The sequence below is a fragment of the Neoarius graeffei genome, chromosome 12 (genome assembly GCF_027579695.1).
Source record: "Neoarius graeffei isolate fNeoGra1 chromosome 12, fNeoGra1.pri, whole genome shotgun sequence".
Taxonomy (NCBI): Eukaryota; Metazoa; Chordata; class Actinopteri; order Siluriformes; family Ariidae; genus Neoarius; species Neoarius graeffei.
The window spans coordinates 8098027-8117896 of record NC_083580.1 but is presented as its reverse complement, the minus strand read 5'-3'; the positions used below and the strand labels follow the sequence as shown (position 1 = coordinate 8117896).

The 19870-nt window shown below is 43.1% G+C and overlaps 1 protein-coding gene across 1 annotated transcript in view; it reads left to right on the top strand.

The window, feature by feature from the left end:
* Positions 1 to 19870, top strand: part of wdr5 (WD repeat domain 5) — a 75021-nt gene that overhangs the window by 19034 nt on the left and 36117 nt on the right. Inside the window, exons 2-4 of the mRNA XM_060934979.1 lie at positions 429 to 563; positions 4423 to 4531; positions 19482 to 19555. Of these exons, the coding sequence (XP_060790962.1) occupies positions 483 to 563; positions 4423 to 4531; positions 19482 to 19555 (264 nt within the window). The 5' untranslated portion in view covers positions 429 to 482. The remainder of the gene's footprint in view (positions 1 to 428; positions 564 to 4422; positions 4532 to 19481; positions 19556 to 19870) is intronic.

Sequence of the window (19870 nt, the reverse complement as noted above, 5' to 3'; positions counted from 1 at the left end):
TAGACTCTCAAACTTGTTTTCTGTCACGAGACAGGAAGAAACGCCGCCAAACTGGATTTTTAAAAGCCGGTGGCTTCAGGAATTCCGAATCGTCTGCCATTTTGTTCACAAAGCAATGCGTGATCTCGCAAGATTGCTATAGCAACCACAAACACGGCTGCGCCCACGTACAGCTCCGGATACCGAATCGAATTTATAATATCAATGTCAATTTGTTATGCCTCTCGGGATGAAATTAGGTCTTGTTAGTGAATCATAATTCATTAAATTTTAATCGGTTTTTGAATCACGGATTGAAATGGATCGATAGAGTTGTGACGATTAATTGATCCCTGATCTGGTTATTAGTATCAACTTGAAACGTAGCTTCTTAATATGAAAGTTACTGATTTATTTCTATACGTGTTCCCATATTTTTAATTCCTCAGTCCGGCTGAGGTGGAAGCTGCGTCTCGAACCCCAGTTCCTGCTCCTCACTCACAATGGCCAGTGAAGAGAAGAAACCAGAGACCGAAGCGACGAAAACGCCGACAGCCTCCGCTGCTTCGGCCAGCCAGAGTAAAGTGAGCAACTGTGTTACGAAGTGTGACACACACACACACACCCTGTTTATGACTGTGTTGGGTGTCAGGATAATGTCTGATTAGAGATAACACAGATCTACTGAAAAGTATAAGTAGATATCAGGATCAGTTTATTTTGTTATAGTATGCGAGAGCTATGGGAGTTTTTCTCTTCCTCGCATTATTGAGTCTGTTTTTGTTGTGCTCTTATTACAAACGGGTCACGTCTCACTGTGTCGTCATTTTGACTATTTTATTTTACATATAAGCGCATGATGGTATTACTTAGGCGTGTGCTGTTATAGGAAAGTAATCAACAACAAGGTGGTGTGAAGTGGCCTTAAAGGAGTACGCCACCCCCAGGTGAAATTGAGTCAGTCCCTGCAGTCCCTAGAGTTGGACGAGTGAGCCAAAGCGTTTTGTAGCCGACCCAGCCATTGTCCTGATCTGGAAACGTCCCGGTTAGCTTAGCTTAGCGTAGTCGCTGTAATCCGGCGTGTCCAGCTAGCATGTCGTTGCAAAAGTGAATCAAATAACTCAAGATTTTTTATAATTATTTCTCATGACCTGTACATTCACATCGAGTACACATATCAATGCAAATTAACACGAAGGGATTTACTAGACCAATTTATATCTGGAACTATTTTCAGCCACAGCACAGGCAAAGCACCGCTGCAGGCGCAAAGACACCACGCAGCACCTGAAAACCCTGGTTTCCCTGGTAACACTGGTGTATTGACGGAAGTTGTGGTGCTGCGTGGTGTCTTTGCGCCTGCAGCGGTGCTTTGCCTGTGCTGTGGCTGAAAATAGTTCCAGATATAAATTGGTCTAGTAAATCCCTTCGTGTTAATTTGCATTGATATGTGTACTCGATGTGAATGTACAGGTCATGAGAAATAATTATAAAAAATCTTGAGTTATTTGATTCACTTTTGCAACGACAATGCTATCTGGACACGCCGGATTACAGCGACTAAGCTAACCGGGACGTTTCCAGATCAGGACAATGGCTGGGTCGGCTACAAAACGCTTTGGCTCACTCATCCAACTCTAGGGACTGCAGGGACTGACTCAATTTCACCTGGGGGTGGCGTATTCCTTTAAAGCTCATAGGCAACGGTTTTAATTTTAAGCACATTTGAAACTTTATATGTTAAAAAACCCTCTGGAATTTTCTTCTGGTCCCAAGAAGTATTGTTAGTAAGTAATAATTAAAATAAGTTAGCGCGGATCGCGGCGAATTTCTGTCGGCTATTTTTGTGACCACTCGGCATGTGACGTCATTTAAGCCAAACAACCGCTTGAGTTGAGTCCACTTCCGTTTACTTACATTGCCGTTCGGCTTGAGTGCAGACTTGCGTTCAGGAATTTCCAAAGAAAACCCCCCATGCCTTATTGTTGTGCACTGAACTGTAACAACGGGACCGGTTCAGGAAGTTGTTTTTGGCTTTTTCCGAAAGAGGAGAAGAGGCGGAGTGAGTGGGTTGGCTTTTTCCAAAAAAGAAGAGGTGGCGTGAGTGGGTTGGCTTTTTCCGAAAAAGGAGAAGAGGCGGCGCGAGTGGGTTGGCTTTTTCCAAAAAAGGAGAAGAGGCGGAGCGAGTGGGTTGGCTTTTTCCGAAAAAGGCGAAGAGGCGGAGCGAGTGGGTTGGCTTTTTCCGAAAAAGAAGAGGTGGAGCGAGTGGGTTGGCTTTTTCAAAAAAGAAGAGGCAGAGCGAATGGGTTGGCTTTTTCCGAAAAAGGAGAAGAGGCGGAGCGAGTGGGTTGGCTTTTTCCGAAAGAGGAGAAGAGGCGGAGCGAGTGGGTTGGCTCTTTCCGAAAGAGGAGAAGAGGCGGAGCGAGTGGGTTGGCTCTTTCCGAAAGAGGAGAAGAGGCGGAGCGAGTGGGTTGGCTCTTTCCGAAAGAGGAGAAGAGGCGGAGCGAGTGGGTTGGCTTTTTCCGAAAGAGGAGAAGAGGCGGAGCGAGTGGGTTGGCTCTTTCCGAAAGAGGAGAAGAGGCGGAGCGAGTGGGTTGGCTTTTTCCGAAAGAGGAGAAGAGGCGGAGCGAGTGGGTTGGCTTTTTCCGAAAGAGGAGAAGAGGCGGAGCGAGTGGGTTGGCTTTTTCCGAAAGAGGAGAAGAGGCGGAGCGAGTGGGTTGGCTTTTTCCGAAAGAGGAGAAGAGGCGGAGCGAGTGGGTTGGCTTTTTCCGAAAAAGGACAAGAGGCGGCGCGAATGGGTTGGCTTTTTCTGAAAGAGAAGAGGCGGAGCAAGTGGGTTGGCTTTTTCCGAAAAAGGAGAAGAGGCGGAGTGAGTGGGTTGTGCGCGTGAAACAAAATCAAGCAGTCAAAGAAGAAACGGAGCAGCAACGCTCAAACAAAAAGGAGAAGATTGGAGGTAAACATTTTTACTTTTGCTTGCAATTGACAAGTCAAGAATCCTGAGGGATCCTGTACAATCATTGTGGAAATGAGACAAAGGGATATTTCCTCGCTCAGAGTCGGCTATAAATAGTATAATGCCGCGGATGGCAGGCTAATGTGGCCTACCGGCACACTGTCCAGTAATCGTTCCCTATATCCGCTAGGGAGGGCGGTTTAATTATTCTTCAAAAGGGCTCTTATTTAGTATTACGACGAAAGTAGGAATTTATCATAACTACCAGGATAAATCGTTTGGGTGCGAGTCTTGTTGAGGTCCGGGGTCGCCGCGATCAGAGTCGGCCGAGTCGCTGTCCGATTCCGAGGCCGCACGGTCAAACCAGTGAGCCACATTCACCGATTGCTTCGCAACGGCCACAGGTTCATATGGTTTCACCTCTTGATATTCAATTTGGAGAGTTCCTACTTCAAAATCGCTATCAGACATTTTACACAACCTTTCACGACCAAAGTCCGTACACGTGCGCTCGGTTCGCAAGTAAACACAGAGCTGCTCCCGGTCTGTTTGGCTTAAATGACGTCACGACGACGCCCCCTGGCGGTGAAAGTGCGCAGAAGTGAGATGTAAACAAGCCTTCAGAAATTGGGCAAAACAGTATATTTTAAGCGTTTTATTCAATTTTAGGGTGCAAATTAAACACCAGGAAGACAGAGTTCGCTTTTTGGGTCGTTCTTCTCTACAATAAAATTGATATTCTACGTTTCACCTTCGACTATTGCCTATGACCTTTTAAGCTGAATTACTGTATATGATGTGTGGTTGTTTTGGAGCTGGTTGTGCACATCCTCCGAAATAAAGACTGCCAAAATTCACCACTCTGAGTTTTAAAATCCTCTCATGTCGCGTTCAAAGCTACTGAGGTCTGTTTTGAGTGCCAGTCTTCTGGGATTTTCCTGGTTCGTCGGCTCAATACTTTGAGATCTCAAGTCAGAGTTGTTTTTTTTTTTTTTCAATTTGCGACGCAGATCATGACGGCAGAAAAAGAACCAGAGCTGGTCATGAAAGTGAAATGTTGAGCTCAGATCTATCTTGTGTCTTTTAATCCTCCAGATATAAATAAAGTAAACCCGCTCGGTGTCCTTGCATAAGTTGTTACTGAAGGAACAGCAGCGTATTAGAAGGAGCGCGTGTGATTTTTGCACACAGACAGAACTGCAGTTATAGAAAATAAGAATGTTCTGATCAGTCAGAATGAAGAATTTGATAGCACTGTACGACAGTTATCGCGAGATCGTGTGTCCGTTCTGAAAAAGGACACGTGTGATTTCAGATTTGTTAGGACTTTCAGAAAAGGAAGTTCTTGTCATTTGGAGCAAAAGGGTTGTCTTAAACGTGACCTGATTGTAACACAGTGAGACGTGTTTGTGTGATCCCAGCGTTTATATTGTTATTACTGTGTTGCTGCATCTCATTGCTGTGTTTTCCATTTTAACCTGATTTAGTCCGCACCTGCGAAGCCGAACTACACACTGAAGTTCACTCTCGCGGGCCACACAAAGGCGGTCTCCTCGGTCAAGTTCAGTCCCAGTGGCGAATGGCTTGCCAGCTCGTGTGAGTAAATTCATCTGGGTTAATTACAATAATGATTTCCTTTAGACGCAAACAGCGACTTTTACATTTAACCAGTGCTTAATTTGTGAAGTGGGAGGTCCCGGGCCAGAACGCAGGAGGTGGGTGGGTCCGGCGACTCAAAAAAAAAAAAGGCGGGGGTCGGTTTACTATAACTTTACGCACACACGCCTATAGAGATCTTGCAGTCACGTGACTGGAAAGTACACAACCGCCATCTTGTCGGTCAAAAACACCACTGAATACTGCTGCACTCGTGTACAGAATGGATCAGTTTCAACCGACAGACTACACGGCTCATTTTTCTAATGAACAGATAACTAGATCTATGTCTAAAATAAACGATCTACAGATTAGTGATCCTTATGGCTTTCCGGACGGAGTTTTCACTACTGGATTTTGAACTGCCAGCGGAATACCTGGACGTGTATAATTACCTCATTAACTTTCCCTCGCTGTTCAGTGGTGAAGCACTGCGTGCTTATAAATCTCTGGACAGTTATCTTTACAGAAATTCAGGATTTGTCAGCGACTCAGATGTGGCATCTTGTAAACAAGAATCCTCATTGGATGGGTAAGTCACTTAAGTATTGAGTATAGCACTGACCAGCCGATTATAGAATAGAATAAGGTAATTCCAAATCGTCCGTGTTGTTTACATGGATCTGGCGTTGGAGAGGTAGAGGCTTGGCAGTGGAGATTTGAATGGCTGTTTTCTGAGCTTAGTCAACAGGCCGGCTCTACAGCCTCGCTTCCGCTCCCGGCGCCGCCTCCTTCGCTTTGCTTCCAATAACAATCCACAGAGACCCCGCTGGTCTCGCTATCTAGTCCGGAATGTTTTTTTTTTTTTTCTCGTCCGGAATGTTGTGCATGCGATGGAAATCGCTACAAACCGTCATTTTCTGCTGGAAACCAATGTCCAGTAAGTCCATACGGTTGTAGTGGATATTGCAGTCCGGTACAGACGAACAACACGCAAAAACACACACAAAAAACATAAAAACCGTGCACAGGTAGGGAGAGCTTGTAGCCGCAGCCGTTGTAGTAGAATTGTATATAGTAGGGTTTTCCAGAAGAAAAGGTAGAAGTAAAAGCAGAAGTAGAAGTAGAAGGCGGAATATGGCGTTTGACCGACACGATGGTGTCTGTGACAATCTGGATCGGCTGTGACGTCACATGCAAGTGCTCCATTGCATGACATGTATAGAGATCTTGCAGTCACGTGACCTGAAAGTTACCAGCCGCCATCTTGTCGGTAAAAAACACAGCTGAATACTGCTGCACTCGTGTACAGAATGGATCAGTTTCAACCGACGGACTACACGGCTCATTTTTCTAATGAACAGATAACTAGATATATGTCTAAAATAAACGACCTACAGATTAGTGACCCTTATGGCTTACCGGACGGAGTTTTCACGACCGTGTCAGTGGATATTGAACTGCCAGCGGAATACCCAGACGTGTATAATTACCTCATTAACTTTCCCTGGCTGTTCAGTGGTGAAGCACTGCGTGCTTATAAATCTCTGGACAGTTTTCTTTACAGAAATTCAGGATTTGTCAGCGACTCAGATGTGGCATCTTGTAAACAAGAAAATAATCCTCATTGGACGGGTAAGTCACTTAAGTATTGAGTATAGCACTGACCAGCCAATTATAGAATAGAATAAGGTAATTCCAGCTGTAATTCCAAATCGTCCGTCTTGTTTACATGGATCTGGCGTTGGAGAGGTAGCGGCTTAGCAGTGGAGGTTTGAGTGGCTGTTTTCTGAGCTTAGTCAACAGGCCGGCTCTGCCTGCAGCCTCGCTTTTGCTTCCGCTCCCGGCGCCGCCTCCTTCGCTTTGCTTCCGATAACAATCCACGGAGACCCCGCTGGTCTCGCTATCTCGTCCGGAATGTTGTGCATGCGATGGAAATCGCTACAAACCGTCATTTTCTGCTGGAAACCAATGTCCAGTAAGTCCATACGGTTGTAGTGGATATTGAAGTCCGGTACAGACGAACAACACGCAAAAATACACACAAAAAACATAAACGTGCACAGGTAGGGAGAGCTTGTAGCCGCAGCTGTTGTAGTAGAATTGTATATAGTAGGGTTTTGCAGAAGTAGAAGGTGGAAATATGACGTTTGACTGACAAGATGGCGTCTGTCACAATCTGGATCGGCTGTGACGTCACATGCAAGATCTCTGTTGCAACAGCACCAGTTATCAAATCCTGGACAACAATGGACAACGCTCAGAATGTTCTCCAAGCTAACGGCTACAAAAAACCCGGTGTTCTATTGAGCGGAAGTATACACCCCATATGTCCCCCCCCCCTTCCCCTTTTGCATAGATTTTGTGGATGTCATTGGAGAGAAATCAACAACAGATATCAAAATCAAAACCGAACACTAAACAAATTTTTATTTACTTATTTATTTAATTTATTGTTGGATTTTTTTTCCCTTTGTGATGGTCACGGTGGTGATCTGATCCATTTAACAGGGATGAGTTTTCCGCTTTTCGGCGGATTTCCGCTTTTTCTGAGTAAAAATCGACCTTTTTATCTTATGCCAAGTCCGTTGAGATTTTTTTTTTCCATTTATTGAGGGGGGTTGGGGTATGTTCCTTCGTGATACTCAAGCGTAATTCATTCCTACGACGATGTTACATGTTTACATTTTCGCCATCTTTAGTCTCGCTAAGTCTCGTGGTAGAATACGTCTTATCTACAATGTAATTGGCCAAAACATCGCTGGCGAGAGCATGATAGCAAATCATAACCGTTCTTACAAAAGTACCCACATCCGTTCTATTTTATCGAAACTTGCACATGTTCATCGTCGCTGCTCTTCAAAAATACGTTTCTCTTTCGTATCGGCTTTTTTACTCAAAATGCCGAATACAATTGACAAGCGAGACGAAGCGAAGGTACGTGAAATCGATGCTGGTATAAAAAACAGAGAGAGGACTGACAAGCTCTTGTCTTTGGCCAAAAGTCAAGTCAAAGTTTATTTATAAAGCACTTTAAAAAACAACAACAGGGCAGTTGACCAAAGTGCTGACAAAAGGCCCTAAACACGCAAGACTTGAAGGACACACAGGACTTGAGAACAACCATAGAACACATAGGAGAACAATAATAAAATACCAGCACAAGAGGGGGGCAATTTACAGTAGATGGAATATAAATATATTAAAAGAATAAAACAAAATGACAATTTTGCCAATAAAAGATGGGTTAAAAGCGGGATTTCAGACATAGATAGATAAAATAAAACCTCAAAAGCCCTAGGTATATTAAAACAGACGAGACTAAGGTCTTATAGAGTTAAAAGCCTGTGCATAGAAATGTGTTTTAAGGTAGGTTTTAAAATCAGACAAGGAGGGGGCCAGGCGGATGTGAAGAGGAAGCTCATTCCAGAGTTTAGGGCCAATGACAGCAAAGGCCCTGTCCCCTCTACTCTTTAGTCTGGAGGGGGGCACATCTAGTAGTAGTTGGTCAGCTGACCTCAGTGCTCTGGCGGGAGTGTGAATTTTTAAAAGATCAGCCAGGTAGGATGGTGCCAACCCGTGTAAAGATTTAAAAACAAATAAAAGAATCTTAAAATGTATTCTATACTGTATAGGGAGCCAGTGGAGGGCAGCCAGCACCGGTGTAATATGCTCACGCCTTCTTGCTTTGGTAAGAAGGCGGGCTGCAGCATTTTGAACTAGTTGTAGGCGTGAGAGGGCAGTAGCGCTTATGCCAGCATACAAAGCATTACCATAGTCCAGGCGTGAGGAGACAAATGCATGGATGACCATTTCGAAATTTTTAAAAGATAAAAAAGGTTTAACCTTGGATAAAAGCCGTAATTGATAAAAGCTAGATCTAACAACTTATTTGTTTTTCCATTTTAAAGAGGGGATCTAAGTACACGCCAAGGTTTTTTGCAGTACCTTTCTCGTAGGGTCCAAGAGGGCCAAGGTCAATGTGTCGGCCACGGGAAGCGCTAGGCTGAAATACTAGAATTTCAGTTTTGCTCTCATTAAAATTTAAAAAATTTGAATGAAAAAAGGCTGAAGAAGTTGAAATGATTAAATGAAAATGAGAAGTGACTGTGAACTATAAATAATTGTATAAAGTGTACATAGACATTATCCCATAAACTTAGCATTCGTTTGATTTAATACATTGAACATGTATATGATGGTCAGTAAATCTGAATTAATGCTGACCGTTTTGAAAACTTAACTATTTCAAAAGACTTTTTGAAGAAATCCTATGCAACTAATGAGGACATAGGGAGAAAAGGTCAGTCACCCTAAGAAATTTTATTTAATATATGAACATTTTGATAATTAATCAAACTTAAGTTTAATGTGAATTTAGTTTGTCATTTTTGTTGATCATGAATTATAACCATACCCTTGAATGTAGAATGTGATTTTATTTTGAATTCAAACAATACTCCTATTGATTTGAAACATATTTTCATGTAAATATATAAAAAAGACAACAGATTTTTTTATCTACTACAGCTCAGATTACAGGAAAAGTGGTTTGTAAGGCTTTATTTTTCAAAATTTTCCTGGGGGGTATCCTTCCCAGACCCCCCCGGCGTCGGGCGCCATCTTGTTTTCAGCTTTTTTGATGACCACCCACTCTCGTCCCTGATTTAAATAGCTGCTGGAACACCGAATGAAATGAAAATAGCTGCCGGATCCGACGACGGAGGTTCCGGATCTTGTTCCGTCATGTTCCGGCTCAAATTAAGGGTGTTTTCGCACTTGGTCCCTTTTAGCCATCTAACCGAACTCAGATCGATGACTCAGCATTTTTTGCGCATATCTGAACACTCCAACCGTACCCAAACCCCTTTAAAGCGAACCGAACTGAGACCACCTCAGGAGGTGGTCTCAGTACGGTTCGCTAAAAATCAACGGTACGGTTCGCCTAATCTGCGCGTTGTGAACAGAAAGCGCACCGGGTTCACTTCGCCTTTTTCACTGTAGTTTAACCTTCTTCGTTTGCCGTAGTTGGTCATGTGACTGTAGCAGGGAAACTCAACTTCCTTTTGGAACTTACCACAGCCGCTTTACAGTTCTCTGAACTTATTGACTGACGAGTCGGCCACAATAATATAACTATATTTTATATATATATATATATATATATATATATATATATATATATATATATATATATATATAAATTTATTTTCCTTAATCCGCACTAAAAGAATACAGCAGGGCAAGCATGGCAGCAAACATTTTGATTCAAGAGAAAATTACCCAGAATTCCGTGCACTGGTAGCCTAGTAAACTAGACCCACCCGCCTAGCAGCCAAAGATATTTTTGCCTAGCGAGTGGGTCTAGCCTCGCACCATATGAACAAAAACACCCCGGGCATCAAATCGTGGCCGCCAATCACAACGCAAGGTTTTTGTTTGGATTCTTTGGGCGGGCTTTTGCAGGAGTGACGACAAAGCTGCGCGACGCTGGAGAAAGCGCAACAGGAAAGATGGCTACGGCTAGTGAACAGCGTGCGTTTGACTCCGCTTTGGAATCAGTTTTAGAAGAATTAGACTTGGAGTTTTGGTTGAAACATGAGCAGGAAGAGGCTCTCCGCTCATTCCTTTTCAAGAAGGACGTTTTCGCTGTTTTGCCGACCGGCTATGGCAAAAGTCTGATCTACCAGCTGGCTCCGCTCGTAGCCAAAAGGATGGGGCTAGTTTGTGCAGTACGAAGAATTAATAAACAGCTTTGAAACATTACTTTTTGATTGTTTCTTATTTTCCCGTTATTTTAAATTTAAGGGAAATTATTTCACCAAACACCACTAAATAAAAACTCTCAAAAACAGTTTAAGCAAACCCTTGAAAAACACTTGGAAAAAATAAGAGTGTATGTTATGTATGTGGTACAGACTCCAAACTTGTGGTCATTATCTCCAAACTTCTTAATATCTAGAACCTGTTTATTAATTAATACGCATTTTGAAAAATCATTTATTTCAAGGCCTCCCCCACTGCTTTCTGTCGCTCTGACTACGTCACAGTCACTGTTGCGCTGATTGGTCAGAGCGTTGGCCTATACGCACAGAGACAGTTTGAAAGACAGCGGGTTGTTCCTCCTACCCCCTTTGAAAATGTCTACGGATCGAGGCCAGACTAAATATTCACATTTAGTCTGGCTTGCCAGGCTAGTGCACTGGGGGTCTGAGGGCTCTAGAGGACCTGGTGTGAACAGAAAGAGGACTGAGGCCCCATCAAAGCTTAACTGGACCAGAAAGAGAACCCAGTCCTCTGTGTAATAAATTGACAGTGTGAACACAAAAAGAACCAAGTTCTTTTTCTGTTGGTCCACTTTTTGGTCCACTTAAAGAGGACTGAGTCTGGTTCCTTTAAAGGGGACCAGGTGTGAAAACACCCTAAGCCCTGCATTTAAGTCACAAGAGTCACAAGAACAGGACGGAAACTTAAAGGAGAACTGAAGTCATTTTTAAACTCGCTTTATTTCTTAATTCAATTACGTTTTCGGTTTTATTAACCTCATATCGTGACTCGTATTGGCATGTTATATTACACTTATCGGCCTTTTCGGTTTTTAGCCATGTCGAACGTAGTTCGTTTGGTCCACGGCAGGTGCCGCTTATCCGCACGATCTTCACGAGACTTCAAACGTGAAGTGTCGGCACCGCCGTTTTGAAAACCGTTTACACAGCGGCCAGATCGCCATATCATTCCAACTTAGATTCATTTCGAGATTTGCCAGCTTCATCAGTGATGGAGATTATTCCGTACAGGATAAGGATGAGTCCGTCGTGCTGGTATTTACATCATTACCGTCGCACAATTAAAACGTGCCAGATCAGGCGGCTGGTGGGTTTTCAAAATAATAAATACGTGCATGTGTTTTTGTGATAAATCCATGTTATACTGAGCGCATTTCCCACATAATCCTCACTAAGGTTTCGGACAGCGCTTCAAAATGGCGTCTCTAGTGTATATAGCGCCCAGAGAGCGATTTCGGACACAGGGAAAACTTCCGGCTTGATTACGTCAGCATCCGAAACAGGGCGCGGGCGTCTTTGGACAACATTGGCAGATGTCGGTCACTTTGATATCCGCTGTACGTTTTACTTCCGTCCTACGATGTCTCGCACAGGTCTCGACGAATCTCGTTTACGGCCATTGCTTTGACATATGGACTGATATACAGCGCCCTCCACAATTATTGGCACCCCTGGTTAAGATGTGTGTTAAAAGCCTTAAAATAAATTCAGTTTTTATTGCAGAAGCATAATCACACTGAAAAATGTAACCCTTAACTCAAGTGAATTTAAAAAAACATCCCTGACTAAGAAATATTTTTCATAAAATCACCTGTTCCACAGTTATTGGCACCCATAACAATTCCTCGAAAATAAATGTAATTGAAGCATTTCTGTCATTTCTACTGTAGTTTATAAAGTTGATCAGAGTATCTAGGAACCTTTAATTAGGAATTCATCACATCCTGTTTCCCTGGGGTATAAATATGATGTGACACAGAGGCCTATTTCTCTTATCCACTCTTCAACATGGGAAAGACAAGAGAACACACCATTCGAGTAAGGCAGATGTGTGTCGACCTTCATAAGTCGGGCAACGGCTACAAGAAAATAGCCGCTCGCCTACACCGGCCTGTATCTACAGTCAGAGGAATCAAGAAGTTTAAAACAACTGGAACAGTGGCAAACAAGCCTGCTGGACGAGGATGCAAGTTTATCTTGCTACCACGCACAGTGAGGAGGATGGTAAGAGAAGTAAAAAGTTCTCCAAAGCTCACTGTTAGAGAACTGCATCAAAGAGGAGCATCTTGGGGTCACAAAGTCTCCATAACAACCATCAGGCGCTATCGACATGCCAACAAGCTGTTTGGGAGGCATGCACGGAAAAAGCCTTAAACGTCTGGAGTTCGATAAGCGGTACTGGGACCATGTGCTTTGGTCAGATGAGACCAAGATAGAGCTTTTGGGCAACAAACACACTAATACATCACAAAAGATGAGTATGCGGAAAAGCACCTCATGCCCACTGTGCAGTATGGGGGAGGATCGGTGATGCTGCGGGCCTGTTTCTCTTCCAAAGGCCCCGGGAACCTTGTCAGGGTGCATGGCATCATGAACTCTTTGAAATACCAGGACATTTTAAATCAAAATCTGGTGGCCTCTGCCCGAAAGCTGAAGACGGGTCGTCACTGGGTTTTTCGGCAAGATAACGACCCTAAACATGTGGCCAAATCTACACAAAAATGGTTCACCAGACACAAAATCAAGCTCCTCCCATGGCCATCTCAGTCCCCAGACCTCAACCCAATTGAAAACCTGTGGGGTGAGCTGAAGAGGAGAGTGCACAGGAGAGGACCCAGGACTCTGGATGATTTCGAGAGATTGTGCAAAGAGGAATGGTCGAAGATCTCTCTCTCTCTCTCTCTCTGTATTCTCCCATCTTGTGAAATGTTTTATAGGAGATGATTAAGTGCTGTCTTGTTGGCAAACCAGAGTTGTACAAAGTATTAACATCAGGGGTGCCAATAATTGTGGCGCACATGATTTCATGTGAAAGAATTATTTCTTAATGTGGGATTTTTTTCCCAATGAATAAATGCACTTGAATTAAAGGTTGGATTTTTCTCTTCTTTTGCACTGTTGTCCTATATTATTAAAAAAAAAAAAATTTATTAGAAGCCTAAGAACATATATTAACGAGGGGTGCCAATAATTGTGGAGGGCGCTGTATTGCATAGCATATTTCAAACACTCATAACTTGCTGTCGCAGTGACAAAATAGCTATCAATAATGCGTTCCGATATTTAATAAAATGAGAAATCGTGTTTTGATGATAAATTTGCCTTCAGTTCCGCTTTAATTCAGGATAAATTGGCCTCCTGTCTCACGTAACGTTTTTCCAAGATATTTAAAAAATAAAGCCCCGCCTTAGTTTCTTTTGGAACAGTCCGTCTGTGTGTTATATGTTGGTGCGGTGCTCATGTGATGTAGGTTAAAATAATCAATTAATAACCTTTAAAGTAAACACAGACGAGACCGTTGTTAAAAACGTGCAGCATCATGGGTTTGTTGAAGTAGTAAATAGGCACGTAAGTACAGGGTGTTTCAAAAAATCTGATATTGTTTCACAATCTAATAATTTTGCCAGTTCTCGTTCAGTCGACCTCAAATTTTGACAGCATGTGTGGAAACGGGTCAAAATTTTATGTTTACCGCGTTTTGTTTTTATCTTTTTAGGTATAGAAATTAGGGCTGGGTTCAAAAGATCGATCCACGACCTGATATCGATTCACGTTCAAAAAATACGAGATTGATTCAAAAACGTGTGGATCGATCTCTTCCAGGTGGCTATGGAGCACTTGCATGTGACGTCACAGCCGATCCAGATTGTGACAGACGCCATCTTGTCGGTCAAACGCCATATTTCCGCCTTCTGCTTCTACTTCTACCTTTTCTTCTGGAAAACCCTACTATATACAATTCTACTACAACGGCTGCGGCTACAAGCTCTCCCTACCTGTGCACGTTTTTTATGTTTTTCGTGTGTATTTTTGCGTGTTGTTCGTCTGTACCGGACTTCAATATCCACTACAACCGTATGGACTTACTGGACATTGGTTTCCAGCAGAAAATGACGGTTTGTAGCGATTTCCATCGCATGCACAACATTCCGGACGAGATAGCGAGACCAGCGGGGTCTCCGTGGATTGTTATCGGAAGCAAAGCGAAGGAGGCGGCGCCGGGAGCGGAAGCAAAAGCGAGGCTGCAGGCAGAGCTGGCCTGTTGACTAAGCTCAGAAAACAGCCACTCAAATCTCCACTGCTAAGCCTCTACCTCTCCAACGCCAGATCCATGGTAAACAAGACGGACGATTTGGAATTACTGCTGGAATTACCTTATTCTATTCTATAATCGGCTGGTCAGTGCTATACTCAATACTTAAGTGACTTACCCATCCAATGAGGATTGTTATTTTCTTGTTTACAAGATGCCGCGGCTGACAAATCCTGAATTTCTGTAAAGATAACTGTCCAGAGATTTATAAGCACGCAGTGCTTCACCACTGAACAGCGAGGGAAAGCTGATGAGGTAATTATACACGTCTGGGTATTCCGCTGGCAGTTCAAAATCCACTGACACGGTCGTGAAAACTCCGTCCGGTAAGCCATAAGGGTCACTAATCTGTAGATCGTTTATTTTAGACATATATCTAGTTATCTGTTCATTAGAAAAATGAGCCGTGTAGTCCGTCGGTTGAAATTGAGCCATTCTGTACACGAGTGCAGCAGTATTCAGCGGTGTTTTTTACCGACAAGATGGCGGCTGTGTACTTTCCGGTCACGTGACTGCAAGGTCTCTATAGGCACTATTTTCTCAACCGCTCAAGGACCGCTATGAAAAGCGGGTGCTGGCAACCGAAACCGAAACTTAAGAACGCGAGATGGCTGAAGCTGCACAGCTAAAATCACCGCCTGGCCTGAAAGCTGATGTATGGCATTACTTTGGATTCAAACGTTACGAGGACAGAGACGAACTCGACAGAACAAAAGCAGTGTGCAAACTGTGCCACATAGAGGTAAAATATAGTGGCAAATGGTGACATCGTTACTGCTCAAAGGAGCTGCCTCACTCCACAGCACGTAGACCAGCTCCTTTTCCTCCAGAAAAATTACACAATTCCTGAAGACTAGGAGTCTTATCAGTAGGGGTGGGCGATATGGGCAAAAAATAATATCTCGATATTTTTTTAGGATTTGAACGATATTTTGACGATATTTAAAAAAAAACACTTGCTTAAAGATTACAATAATTACAGTGACTAAAAGAATCATTGCAGTGACACAAGTATTTAAGGAAAAGCCATATTTATTTTCTTAAACAACTTTAAATTAATAAAAATGAATAATTCAATTGACAGTTTGTAACAGCAGCAAACATTCTAATCAACCGTCTCTGCCGGCAGTACGGGTCTGCAAATATCCCGCCTGTTCCGCTGCCAACAACCAATCATATGTCGATCTGAACCAACAGCTTTCCAATCATCTTGCAGCTTCGTGCTCCGCTGTCCCTCTCCTGCCGTTATAGAAGTACTGCGCCTGCGCAGTGTCAAAATAATCCACGAGAAAAGTGGATTTTAAAGCTTTTTCTGAGTCATGAGAACCAACCTAACACTCAAGTATAATCAACTTTTCATGGCGATTTCAATCATATGCTCTTCGCGACTGTTAGTTTTCACAGAGTCCAGTATTGATATCTCCCCATTCATGTTCAGAGGGTTTGGTCTCACTAATCCGAAAAAGATGCCTGAAAGTGGCCGGCGAGTGACCGCACTTGGCCTGATAGGAGCCCGTCACAGCTGCTTCTTCTTTGTTTTTTTTTTTCCCCTCAAAAAAAAACGTAAACTACAAGTCAAAGTTTTTCAGTATAACAATAATAAAGAAAAATGTGCTCAATTTAAAATGTATTGAAACTATTCGAAATCGGCTGATCGGTTCATTCATTATTATCCGTGAGTACAGAAACACTAGTAATAATTTCTGGATCATTGCTATAAAATGGACTAATATTTCTTGGGAACCAATGGGTTAATGACATGGAATGAACCAACCGACCAATCGCATTTTTTCTTCAGATGGTATCTGGGTAAATGAGCAGCTGTCTCAGCCAATCACATTTTATTGCTGGACGGGATCATATCTCGACATCTTCCGGTAGATACCCGAAATCAGCTTTGTGCGTTGTGAGGCCAGCGGAGCAAAAAAAAAAAAAACTTTTAATATGCTGAGCAATGTTTGATACATTTTGGAAAGTTGTTTTGGTTGCTTTATAGGTTTCTTAGAATATTTAACTCGTCACGTCTGTGCTGCTCTCCTGGGTTGCTAGAAACAGTTGTGTTGCCCTGGCTTGGCGTATAAAATGTGTGCCCCCCCCCAAAGCAATTCAAGGCCCGTCCGTCAGTCCGTGTCTGGCGCCGGGTCTGCTCCGCTCTGTATTGATTTTTGGCGGCTTAATTAAAAAAACTCGATAATGCAAAATTACACATCGTCAAAACAACATTCACGATGACATCGCAGACGATACATATCGCCCACCCCTACTTATCAGTCAAGCATAATTTCTTACACTTTGCTGTGATTGCTGAGCCACTGTTTTTTATTTTCCTTGTGGTCATTGTTGGTTAGTTCTGGTCATTGTTTTAATCCTGCCATGGGTATGTTCATCAACCAAAAGATGGCCACCAACTGTCATGGTTACACTCTGAGACTTATCAGTAAAGCATCATTTCTTACACAGTTGCTGTGGTGCTTTTTTTTTTTTTTTTCTTTGTGGTCAGAAACCCTGCCATGGGTGTGTTATTCAACCAAAAGAGGGCCACCGAATGTCATGGTTTTGATTTAGAATTCAAATAAAACCTGGATTTTTTTTCATTCCAAAATAAATCCTTGACTCTTCTCTCTCTGTGTCCGCTCTTACACAGATACATGCACAAACACACATGGAACTGTTCCTGTCAATAGGGACAGTTTTTACTTTAAAGTGACAATCCAGCAATATCTAACGCTACGTTCACACTGCAAGGCTTAATGCTCAATTCCGATTTTTTTGTGAAATCCGATTTTTTTGTGAGGTCGTTCACATTAACAAATATATGCGACTTGTATGTGATCCTCAGTGTGAACGAAAAGCGACCTGAAAGTGTTCCGCATGCGCATTGCAGGATACGACGACGTCACACGCAGTGAGCATGGCCAGTGTTTACGGAAGTAAAACCGCCCGGTTGCGGTATGACCCATCCAGTCTAGCTTGAATAGCTGCATCCCCCCAAATGGAAATCAGCTCCCTAACCTCTGCGTCCTTCCATTGAGAAGATTCAGAACCTTCACAGCCCGAAGCGTCCCTCGCATTGATGTCATGCGCAGGGGCGCAGATACGTTTTTTGAACTGGGGGGGACAAAGCTGCCAGCAAACCAACCCCGATATGCCTGTCAAACTCGTTGTGGGTTACCATAGCAACCAAGCTCGAGCTCGCAACCTGTGCAGTCTGCGCAGCTCAACCAACCGAATATCAGTCTTTGTTTTATGTGAGTTGTTGCAACTATGTATACACTGCTGTGCACCTCAATAAACCGAATGGTAATTAGTCTTTTGATTTTTCCGTGAGGTTTGCCTTATGCAAAGAAAGACAGCATAGACGTTTTTTCCTTCCTATAAGTGGGGGGGACCGAGCGAGGTGAATTTAAATCTGGGTGGGACGAGTCCCACCCTCTATCTGCGCCCGTGATTATGCGCCATGTTGTTGTAACTTTTTTTTGAGAGACCCGCCGCCTACTTCAGCGCAGAATAGTGACGTTTGTGGCTTGTTGATGACGTGTAAGTCGGATGAATGCGACCTGGCGGTTCAGACTGAAGTCGCATATGAAAAGAGCGGATAGGAATCGGAATTAGGACCACATATCCAAACGGCCTGGGTCGGATTTGAAAAAATCGGATCTGTGTCGTTCATATTGTCAATAAAAGATCGGATACAGGTCACATATGGGCGAAAAGATCGGATTTGAGTCACTTCAGCCTGCAGTGTGAACGTAGCCTAAGTAGATCGATATCAGATTGAATCTGTTCGTGACCTTATGAATCGGAATCAAATCAATCCAGGAAATCTGGATCGATTCCCAGCCCTATTAGAAATGCCATTCACTGGAAACGAAAAGGCGTTTTGTGTGTTGCGCTCAAACAAGACTGTGCAGCGTGCATTCATGACAGAATTCTCTAAAAAGTTAAAAAAAAAAATTCAAAGAAGGCGACTGGGTTAGGGTTAGGCACGCGTATTGAGAATTTTGCGAAATCGTTCATGGAATCAACGTACCTTTTGAATTTCTCATTCACATTTTGAGGAATAAATCTTATATTCAACCTTAAAGGAACAGTCCACCGTATTTCCATAATGAAATATGCTCTTATCTGAATTGAGACGAGCTGCTCCGTACCTCTCCGAGCTTTGCGCGACCTCCCAGTCAGTCAGACGCAGTCAGACGCGCTGTCACTCCTGTTAGCAATGTAGCTAGGCTCAGTATGGCCAATGGTATTTTTTGGGGCTGTAGTTAGATGCGACCAAACTCTTCCGTGTTTTTCCTGTTTACATAGGTTTATATGACCAGTGATATGAAACAAGTTCAGTTACACAAATTGAAACGTGGCGATTTTCTATGCTATGGAAAGTGCGCACTATAATGACAGGTGTACTAACACCTTCGGCAGCACATTGATACGGAGCTCAGATATCAATGCGCTGCCGAAGCGCGCAGAAGGTGTTAGTACGCCTGTCATTATAGTGCGGACTTTCCATAGCATAGAAAATCGCTACGTTTCAATTTGTGTAACTGAACTTGTTTCATATCACTGGTCATATAAACCTATGTAAACAGGAAAAACGCGGAAGAGTTTGGTCGCATCTAACTACAGCCCCAAAAAATACCATTGGCCATGCTGAGCCTAGCTACATTGCTAACAGGAGTGACAGCGCGTCTGACTGACTGGGAGGTCGCGCAAAGCTCGGAGAGGTACGGAGCAGCTCGTCTCAATTCAGATAAGAGCATATTTCATTATGGAAGTACGGTGGACTGTTCCTTTTTAAGCCTGTTCAGTTTCGTTTGCCTAGAAAGACGATGTAGTTTCTGCGATATTTACATCTCAAATAATATCACATGTTTTGAAACACCCTGCCTTTATTTTAAACCGAAAATGTTATTAATTTACACTCGCGCTTCTTTACAGAGGTGGAGATATTTGTTTCTGTATACAGAAAGATAACAGTCAGCCAGAGGGTTGTTTAAGTTTTGGAAAATGTAATATTCTTTGATTTTGATTTGTCACAGTTTGTGAAATCATGACTGGCCTTGTTTTTCAGCTGCTGATAAACTTATCAAAATATGGGGTGCGTATGATGGGAAGTTTGAGAAGACGATATCCGGACACAAACTTGTAAGTGGAAGCTCAGTTCTGTCCTTCGTACCCTCTTTTCTAGCATTTTGGTGTTATGTCGCCAGGGATTCGTTTCTGTTAATCAGTATGTGATCCATCTCTCTCTCTCTCTCTCTCTCTCTCTCTCTGTCTCTCACACACGCACACACGTACAGTTCTTGCGTCCTGGTTTTTTGTTCATGGATGACCCGAGGCCAGTATTAAAAAATGTTCTGTTTCCGGTCCACCGGCTGGGTGAGTGCCGTTTGTGCGGTTGAAATTTTTTTTTTTTTAACGCCGGTTTTTCGACATTTTTTTCAGGTTCGTAAATCTAAA